General features: G+C 44.1%; 1 protein-coding gene across 1 annotated transcript in view; it reads left to right on the top strand.

Annotated features, from left to right (window-relative positions):
* Positions 1 to 8,245, top strand: part of LOC138511607 (uncharacterized) — a 242,072-nt gene extending 233,827 nt beyond the window's left edge. The window contains exon 5 of the mRNA XM_069627394.1: positions 6,203 to 8,245. Coding sequence (XP_069483495.1) covers positions 6,203 to 6,467 — 265 coding nt within the window. The 3' untranslated portion in view covers positions 6,468 to 8,245. The remainder of the gene's footprint in view (positions 1 to 6,202) is intronic.
* Positions 8,246 to 10,788: the final 2,543 nt, after the last annotated feature.

A 10,788-nucleotide genomic window follows, 5' to 3' on the forward strand; every position in this document is an offset into this window, starting at 1 on the left:
GTGGGACGGGTATGCCCCGACGTGGGTCCTGAGTCTGCCGGGCCTAGAGACCCAAGCTACTCCTCACTGATGACGCTCCCCAACAAGGCTGAAACATGTCTGGGGATGCTTGTGGTCTCGTGCAGAAGGGATGTGACCTAGCAGTTTGGGCTGGACTGCCCCTTTTGGGGTAGGACCAAGCCTGATTTGCATATGGTTTTTCCCCTTCTGTAATGGCTTGGCAGGCTGAAAAATGATGGTCTGGAGGGTTGCCCTGAGCTTTGCCTGTGGTTATGATTAATTCAAAACCTTTCAGCCACCACCTTTCTGTTTTGCTAAAGTTACCCCGAGTGGGATGGGTATGCCCAGACCTGGGTCCCGAGTCTGCTGGGCCTAGAGACCCAAGCTACTCCTCACTGATGACGACCCACCAAGGCTGAAACATGTCTGGGGATGCTTGTGGTCTCGTGCAGAAGGGATGTGACCTAGCAGTTCGGGCTGGACTGCCCCTTTTGGGGTAGGACAAGCCTGATTTGCATGTGGTTTTTCCCCTTCTATAACGGCTTGGCAGGCTGAAAAATGATGGTGTGGAGGGTTGCCCAGAGCTTTGCCTGTGGTTATGATTAATTCAAAACCTTCCAGCCATCACCTTTCTGTTTTGCTAAAGACTGTGGCTCTCTCCTTTTGGCCAGCACTTCAACTCATTCAGTTTCTACAATAGCATTCTAATGTCTCTACATTCGAATTGGTACCTAGGGAAGTGTTCTTTGCAGAAAGGGATGAGATCACAGAAGCACTGGTAACTTGAACTATGTACAGTGAAGACTATTTACAATTACAGTAGCCTGCCCTGGAGGTTTCCCTTCTATATAGTAATCCCTGTTTCAGGAAGAAAAAGGGGCTCCCCTTTGCTAGTCCCTCTCCCTCAGGAATCACTTGTAATAAAGCCTCTGAGAGTACTGGATCATTTCGCTGGGCGAAGGCTAGATCGGGGAGGGTGGTAGGTTCCTCTTCCCTTTTTGCTTCAGTGATACGTGTCTCGTCGGCCTCTACAAAGCCTAAGTTACTGCTCGCATTTCCTCTGGTTCGATTTCTTCCTCAAAACGGTCAAATAGAGCAGGGTCTCACCATGGTTCTGTGTGAGAACCTTTATGTCACCCCGAAAGTCTGGTTCTATAACTCCTGCTAGGACATCTAGACCAAACTTCCAGGCCAGGCCAGATTTTGGGCCAATCTTATATAACAACCCACAGGGGGTAGTAGAACCAAGGCCATGGAAATTATTCCTCTTTTCCGGGAGTGATAGTGGCTTTTCTGCTGCTAAAAATGCCAAAGCTTATGGATTCTTTTGTGGCAGTAGAGAGGTCTGAGGCTCTGTGACTAAGTTTCTGGAATTTTAGGGTCCCTCAATTCGTCTCAGTTGAGTTGTATCCCTCTCCTGACACCATATGTAAGGGAGTCATGGTATCACCAGTATGACACTGACACAAAAGGTACAATTTGTAAAACCTTTATTGAAGTTTTCAGTGGGGTTGGAGAAACTCCTACTTTGCCCTATAGCTAGGATGGAAGTAGTCTCGACCCTCAAATAATAAATAAAACCGTCCTAGTTGAGTCCGTCAAATCAAAATAGCCTATACTAACAACACCTAATGCCTGCCCTATCTCTTGTACAAAAAGTGTGAAAAGGAGAATATGTATGCAAAGGAAAGTCAGTGGTCAAATATAAAGAATAAAGTTGGCTGAGTCTGCTTTTCTCCCCACGTTATACAGTACGGAGTAAGGCGGTCCCCATAGGCAGAATTAGACACTCTGGCTCAGGTTCTTAACACAAAAGCAGTTGAAAACGTGGATCGAGGCCTGCCTGGCCTTCCACGTTAAAGTCTCTCTTTCCAATTTTCAAAACACAGTTCAACAAAAACTTCACGCCGGTCCCCCTCTGTCTGGCTCAGACCTCTCAAAGCTAAAGTTCATGTGGGTCCCCCTCTGTCGGGCTCAGAACTCTCAAAGCAAAAGTTCACTTGCTGGGGATCCCTCCCCAAGCTTAATTCACATCCTTTAGGGGTTCTCTTACCCTAACGTATCACACTTCCGGTCTCCCTCAGTCGGGCTCAGCCATTTTCCTTGATGTCAAAAACCTTCTAACGTGTACAGCTTTTTTACTATAGACCTCTGCAGAACCACTTCGACTTTCCCTTTTAAATCAGACTCTTGCGTTATTTTCCCCAGTATCTCTTGGTCTGGGTAGGTCGATGTGTCATAATCACCAAAGTTCAACTTTTACTCTCCCCTTCTCTGTGTGTTAATTTTGATCACTTCGCTTTTACAGTTCATTCACTTTATTGCTACAAACATCTCACCTTTCACAGAGACTTTCGAGTGGGCTACTTCCTTTCGCCGGACCACTCCATTACTCAGTGTCGCTGGTTTCATAGCTATCAGTACTTCAAAGTTCATTCTCAGGTCTGCCTTCCTTTGCGTCTCATCCATACACGTGCAGCCTTCAATCTTTGCAATATATTGTTGCCACTTCAATTTTTCCTTATCACACACTGGTCTTTCATGTCGCTTGCCAACATACCGGCTGTGTGTGTTTCTTTCTTGTCTTTGCAGTTTTTCACGAGTTAAGGTTAGTACCACAGGCTTGGCCTCGCCTCCCCAACTCCGCCGTTCACTCGGGAGAGTTGCTGGCGTCCTTGAAACACAATGCAACCTTCTTGTTTGGGATTTGACCTTGTACACATCTTTTGCGGCCTTTCAGAGGCAACAACCTCCTGCAGGGAACTCTGGGGGTTCTCTACCATTTGCTTTCATCCCTCGGTCCGTTGCTCTGCTCCAGTAGGTTCGCCTTTGCCCTGGAAGTTCTGCTCCTGCTCGTGATCCACCTTGCTCAGAGTGTGTCTCTATGTTACGCCTTTTATCCGTGTGCGGAGAGCTAATTGGTATCAGATGTATGCACTTAAACTCAAGTGCCTGACTTTGCCTGACCCGGTTATTGGGTCCAATTATATGTAAGGGTAAGCCTCTTTACTCTCAGTCGCCCTCTTGCTCACCCCAGTGTTTGTGTAGAAAAGGGGGGTATGTGTGAGTTGGGACATCAGAGAATCCTCTGAAATAGGATGGGTCATGGGTACGGAAATGGGGAGAATACCGCGTCTCACCATCAGTCACCCCACCCCACTCCCTGAAGACCCCTCACCCAGGTGATCCTCTTGCACTGATCCACCCGCAGGGGCTGGATCCAAAGACGATGGCCGTGCACTGGCCATCTGAGAGAGAGATCCCTGGGGACTAGTAGGTGAGACACCCTTTGGTTTCTCACAATACACAGACTTGCCCATAGGAACTAAATCAGAAAATCAGAGAAATATTCTCATTGCGTCTCCAATGCGTTGCCTGAATTTCTGGAATCTTTGGATGCATAGATGTAACCATTACTAAAACTCAATTTAGTTATAATGCAGTCAACGTTTTAGGACTAGAATTTTCCTTTTTGGAACTGAACCCTAGACAGCAGAGCTTTTTGAGATTGTTCCAGTGGAATGTTATGTGGAGACTCTGGAATTGCACATGGTGGCTAAGGTTTCCAGTGACTGTTTCTGTGATCGTTTGATCTTTTTTCAAAAGCCTGCAAGTAGGGCTTTACCAGCTACCATAGAACATGATTGTGCTTTTAAATAAAGACCTGATGCATTGATTATTTGTGACCGCATATACACTGGCTGCATGCATTTATTTATTTTATTTATTTTTATTTTTTACATTTTTGTAACACCCAGACCCACGGGTATCACAGCGTTTGGTACAGTAAATCAGCAAACAAGAAGAAAAAAGTATATTTAGCAGCAAGCATTGGTAGTGATAGCACCCATATATAGAAGTTATTCATATTTATCAAACAACCAGGTTTTTACTAGCTTTTTTAATGTAGTGTGGAATTGTACATTTCTAACGGTTGCGGGCAAAGAGTTCCAGAGAGACAGAGCGGTGATGCAGAAACTGACACCGCCAGCTCTTTTGCTCTTGAAGCAGGGGGGGGCAATGAAATGCTGGAGCTGGATCTTAGCGCACACATGGGACATTTTGATTAATTTAATTGTTGGGGTAGTGGGGTGCCTCCTTATAGATACATCAGTGCGCGGTAGACAATGTTTTAAAGTCCACACACGCTGTCATAGCGAGCCAGTGAGACTCACATCTAGTACCTGTAATGCGATCAGAATGTTTTAGTCCAAGGGCCGTACAGAGTGCTTTAGTTTGTAGTAGTTGAAGTATGGAAAGGTTGGCAGCAGTGGTGCCCCTAAGTAAGACATCACAGTACTCCAATTTTTTAGTAAGAATCAGTTCTCGTGCGAGTTTGAGGCAGTTCCTCATTGAGATTCCGCTTCGAGGTGGACCCCCAAAGTTTTGATTTGTTTCAGGACAGGGATAGTTGGGTCATCGATGCAGATGGAGGAAAAGGAAGCATCCAGGTGTTTGAGCCGTTATGGGGAGCTCACAATGAGGAGCTCTGTTGTGTTGATTGTGGCAGTGTCACGTGCGTGATAACCCGTTTTAGGGATGAATATGTGGGTGTCATCTGCAAGGTTAGTGTAAATGATCTCGTGTGAGTCGAGGAGATCGAATACGGGATTTGTGTATGTGTTATAAAGCGTGGTTGAGAGGCAGGAGCCTTGGGGCAGGGATGGGGTCGGCTGCTGATCCCCCAATAAAACCTCTAGTGGTACGAACACTGAGGAAGGATTTAATCCGTGAGGTGACTTCAGGTGAGAAATGGAAGTGTTTGCTGAGGTGGTGGCATAGGATGTTATGGTCAGCAAGGTCAAATGCAGCTGAAAGATCTACTAGTAGGAAGGCTCGGTTGCCAGAGTCATGGATCTTATCAATTTGGATTTTCAAGTCCAGCAGGGCAGTTTCTGTGCTATGCTTGGGACAGAAGCTGGATTGCCTTATACCAAGTAGGTGGTTTTGTTCCAGGAACTGTTGGACTTGAGCATAGGCCAGGCGGTCCAGAGTTTTAAGTGGAGACGGGACTGTGGTGATAGGGCGGTAGTTGGTGGGGATGGAGGATTCTACGGAGGGTTTTTCCAAGAGTGGTGTGATCCAGGCAGATTTGATATTAGTTGGCACAGTGCTGCTCATGAAGGAGGAATTGGCAAACTCAATGATTATGGGTGCTAATGTGGGTGTGCAGAGCTTCACTATGTGGGAAGGGCAAGGGTCTCCTTTGCAAATTAGAGGATTTTAGCGCTCGGATAGTGGCAACCACTTGCTCTTGGGTGGCTTGGCAGAATGCAAATGGGGGGATTTGTGAGGTTTGGGCCCCACTGGATTGGTCGGAGGTATCAGGCATGGGGACTTTGGTTGCAAGCAAGGCCTTTTTGCTACTGAGTACTGATCTTGATAAGGTCTCAATTTTGTGCGAAAGGACATCTTTTATTGTGGTACATCAGGCTTTGTCCTAGTGAGTACCAGCAGTAGGGGGGAGGACTGCAAATTCCTAATTACAGTGAAAAGAGAACACATAAGAGGTTTTTGCCGGAGAGCCTTCAAAATGGTTTAATTTGTTGACGTTGATTCTACCTCACGGGCAGTGCTATTTTTCATGTGCAGATTGCCCTTCAATTGCACCACTGCATGGATTATGTGGGTTTGAATGCTGTGACTATCAGGAGTCCATGCTCATTTCTTTGTTTAGTAATATCTTGAAGTCTGTTCAGGGAACGGTGGTCTTTGCTAACCTGTGTGGTGATTACCACTTGTTGCCATTAGGAGCTGCCTACAACTGGGTGACCCCTGACACCATTTCAGAATGACAATGCTAGGCCATTTGGGTTGTGCAAAAGATCATCAATATCCCAAACGTTCATAAACTAATTTTACTGATATTTGAAACAGTTTATAACGGTTTACTGAGATAATACTTTGATGTATTCTGCATCAATATCTCCACCTAAAACTTGTTCTGAAAGCTCTATGTAGAGAGCAGAAGGTGGTCTGTAAGAAATGCACATTTTCATTAAAAATATATCTATACATAACAATTGTAGAATACATGCATCTATTGGCCTCAAGTAGGTTTTGTCCTTAATGAGTTCAGAAACAGATTCAGGTTGCATGTGATCAGCAACATGTTGTCCTTCTTTTACAATATTATAGGTGAATTATACTAATGGATGTCAGAACTGCATGAGTGACTAGAATTCATTCTCTTTTTCTTTAGCCTGAAACAACTTGAAGAGAAGTTAGCGTTTGTTCGGTGGCAAAGAGATCTGGCGTTCAAGGAGCAAGATATCACTAGAAGAGAAAATGAAGAACTGCAAAAACTAAACAATGAACTGCAAGCCCTGATCACAAGACTGGAGGCAACGCCCACAACTACCACCCCTAAAGTGACTGTGAAGGATTTCGGAGTGAGTGTGGATTTCCTGCCTCGAAACGCACACATGCCCCAAAGGAGGACACACTTGGCTCTTCTTTATCGCTGAATCTTTAAACCTATAAGACACCCATTAAACCAGTATGCCCCAGCGGTATGGTTTCTGGAGCCAAATGGTGAAACTAAATTGTATCAGTAGTTTGGTGTTTTAATAGATTTTATACAAATATATGTTTTTGTATTCTTTCGTGTTTTTGGTATTCTTTCAGTAAAAATGCATGACTTTCTCTAACTGGATCATGTATTTTCTAAACTAATCATATTTTTTGCCTCATGTGCCAAGTGGGAAAATGGGATTTTAACATATCTTATATCCACACTGCAACATAACACTAAATATACTCCTTTTGGATAGCCTTTTGCATGGGTAGCCTTGTGTAGGTTTTATTAATCAAGGTAAAATACACTTGAAGCTCAAATTAGAGAAGTCAGTGAAAATAGCATTATAAAAAGATGGCGCTGCGGTGTAGGTCTTTTATGTTCAGAAACGTAGTCTTTTGGTGCCTATCTTTAATCTATTTCGAATAAACTGACATCATGTACTCCTAGGCAAATTATAAAATATAAATCCTTTGATGGATTTTTTAATTGTTCTGAGGACACATACAGGAACCCTAAAAAGGTGTGGGCTAATTTTATCGAAAGAATATATTGTTGTTGGAGGGCTTCCGGTAAATCTTGCGCCCTGTCTCTGGGGCCTCATACATACTTCCTTTTTCCCCTGCTGTACTCTGGGCCGCCCTAGTTGGCACTCAGAAGTTCAGATGACATCATTATACATGCAACATTCTGGAGCACCTGGGAGCGAGATTTTGTTACGGAAAGCAGGAGAAATGAATTTCCCCATAGACTTGCACTGGAGTTATTTTAGGCAGAGGAAAGGGAAAAATAGGAGTCTGCCGCCTAAATCCTGAGGATTGGCATGTATGCATAATCCCAATCGACAATATCAAACTTCACAATGGCTGGCTTCACAGTGATGCATGTGATGTCATGGCTGCTCAATAGAGAAATGTGTAATTTGTTGTCAGAATGAATTGTTCCCAGTGTGTATGGGTAAACATTGTGTTAATATATCAGACAACCAACATCGAGCTAAAGCAGCTGAAATGCACAATGCATTTATTTTAAAACAATGATTAACATAACTCTAAATTTAATATTACAAGGATGTAGAAAGTACTTTATTTCAAAAGGTGAAAGGTAACGCACTCCAAATGGGGGTGGCCTCCTAGCAAACTTACCTCAGACGCCTCCCACTCGATCCCTCAACCTGATTGACTGTACCGTAGTCTACAAATAAATACTTCTAGACTCCCAACCTGTAATCCCAATTGGCCACCACAAAGCAAATGAATGACATATTGGCAGAAAAAACTAAGTTACCAAAATAATCCTTCAAAGTAACTCGGAAGCACCCCTGCCCTGCCCAGCCCACAGATGTCACAACATTATTTGCTGTAATACCCACAAGCCATACACATTTCCTTCAAGTAAAAATGAAAGTAGGAATACTCGACTAATATTACAACAGTTATGCTTGTATGGTAAAAAATGTCCAACTTTATTTGTGTTTACACAATTATTAAGCTTGCTTAAGCGTGTTTTTCTTAATTTGTTCCTAAATTTAAAAATATCACTGAAGTTGAAATATTGTACCATGGTGATTGTATTTGAATTTAAGAAAAATCAGTGTTTTGTGGTTATGATTTGTGTGTAGTCGATACATTTCAAGCAATATTTTAACCCATGAACATATTTAAATGTCATTGGACATGCAAGTCAAAAGATACCTAATGGATTATCAAAAATAAAAGCTTGTTTCTATTTAAATTTGAGGTGTGTGTGTGCGTGCGTGTGTATGTGTGTGGCAGCTTCTGAACCACTCTGAAGCATTTTTGGGAAATCAGAGGCTAGTCAAATCCACGAATCAGGCAACTCCCTAGACAAGGCCTCAGGAGCTGAGACTTGCGTTCTAAGGCCTGCATGGGGAAAGGAGGAGCCCAAACACAGGAGTCGGGGTCATGGTGGCAGAAACACTCTAACCAGGAACCTAGGCCACAGAGAGGAGTGAGGCAAAACAGAGTTGACCACTTATAGAGCCGTTGTGTGACAGGGCTCAAAGAGAGGTGAAGAGCAAAGCAGTGGGACCTTGATGAGGCTGTGGGATGTGGAGAGCTGACCAGTGAGGATCAGCAGGATGGTCTCTGAAGCCAGGGACTGCAAACCCAGAAAAATGGAATACAATAACAAGTGCTAGCAGTGGTAAAGGAAAATGACAGAGAGAGATCTTTGGGGACTGTTATGGGAACTGGTGGAACCACATTGTGGATTCCAACTTCCTTGGGAGGACATAGTTCAAGCACTGGAGAAGCAGAGCAACAACTTTCAGAAATGATTCACTGCCCAAAAGTTTTGCTGGGGGTTGAAACTTTGAGGCAGATTGATCTGAAAACAATGAAGCTGGCTCTTCACTGTAGAGGAGAAGGCACTGGAACATGGAAGCGCTATTCCCCCTTGACGCCATAATATTTTTTGCCTCTAAGGAACTGTGCAATCTAACATATGGTCCTTTAGAACACCTGTGAGAGGTTGGAAATCACATGCCTGCCAACCGAGGGATCTCACATGTCCTTCATGGGCTACCTTAGACATTATAACAGCAGGTGATCCTGGAGAGAGGAGTGATTGTGATAGAGACTGTGATGAGGGTTGCAACCCTTTCAGCACTGCAAGTGAAGTGGACCGGCCTATCAAGAAACATCAGACAGAGTGCAAATGGTTGGCATTTACTACTATCCAATTTCTGCAAGTCCTCAGAGAGAGATATAATGCATTGACAACATGTATCAAAAGGACCAGAGAGAGAGAATGCGTGGACTATAACAAGGTGGGGATGGCACAGAAAGATACTTTGAGTTCAACATTTTTATTTTCATAACAGCGAATAAGAACATAACACAGTGACAACCAATTATATATACAGCTAATCAGTTACAATCTGAACATACTAAACGACTAATCAATTACCTACAAATAGAGAAACTAAAGAAAAGAATGGAAGTATTTCAAGCAAGAAAAGAAAGGAGAAAAGAAAAGGAAAAGGAAGACAGCCCTCAAACATAGATCCAAAATATGACATAGTAAATGATGTTAGTAGCAATCATGGAAATATCACACGACAATTGCACAAAAGATTAATTAAGCATGTAGCAATAGCAGTGGTCTAAGCCAGAGACATTTTTGTCCGAATAGAATTCCTACTTCATCCATTAACCTCAAGGAAGCTTCTCCATATTTCCCAGAACTTGTCAATTTCACCTATATTTTTGTAAATGGCTTTCTCATATGTTGAAATATTGAGAAGCTCTTCCACCCAGTGTAACGCTCACCTGGTATCCACAGGGACGTTACTCAGCCTGTTCTGACCTCTTACGACCTCAAACCCTTTCCTGGAGTCTATTCGACTCGAGACTGGGCCTGAAACACAAGATTGGTAGAGTTTAACTCCCTATTGTCTCTGTGTGCTTGAACCCCTTCTTCCCGGGGTCCAACCCTTCCCTTTGATCCACAGCTCACCTTGTTTTCTTGGAAAGTGTGCTCTCCATCCTGCTTTCAGCGCAGGGGCACGTTGATTGATGTGGGCTCGTTGCTGCCTAGTTACTTCACTGGCAAGAGTCCAACAGGTAAGTATAATGAGTCTTTTGAACAGTTCTCTAACTTTGTTCCTTTCCTTCCTTAGATGATGGCCGGCGTCTGGGGATGGCGACGTGCTGCTGAGATGAGTAGCGCTGAAGGTGAGTGAGAGCGCGATGCGCGAGTAAGCGCGGTATGCGGCGCCTCTAGATGTTTCCACGCTAACCTAGAATGTCTTTTCCCTCTTGCAGATGGATAAGAAGTTCAAGAGACAGAGTTCCCCCAGAGTGGCTGGGATTCAGGTAAGCGTTTGAAGCTCGTACAGTCTTTAAAAATAAGCGAAGATTTGCTGAATGCTTACTAATGCCTTTTTTCTGTTTTTTTCCCTTTTCCTTAGGAAACGGCGTGCCGGGATGGTAATGACACCGCCGAAGATGCCCGCAGAACAGAAGAAGCGATGAATGAAGGGCAGAAGCGCCGCAAGGTAAGGCTAACAGTGTTCTTGTTCTTGCAGGAGCTGAGCGCAGAAGAAAGATGCAGGCCTACTGGAGACCGATCCGAACACGGTGAGTGTCACACTGCAGGTGCAGAAAACACCAAGCATGTTTCTCAGCCTGGACGTGGCTTAAATAGTCTCTGGGTATCCCAGGTGTCTCTGGGCTGAACCACACCCAAAGGACTAGACTGCACATGCAGTTCTGGGAACCGAAATATGTGGGGGCATCAATCTTGTC

The sequence above is a fragment of the Ambystoma mexicanum genome, chromosome 6p (assembly GCF_040938575.1).
Source record: "Ambystoma mexicanum isolate Mex_15411 chromosome 6p, UKY_AmexF1_1, whole genome shotgun sequence".
Taxonomy (NCBI): domain Eukaryota; kingdom Metazoa; phylum Chordata; class Amphibia; order Caudata; family Ambystomatidae; genus Ambystoma; species Ambystoma mexicanum.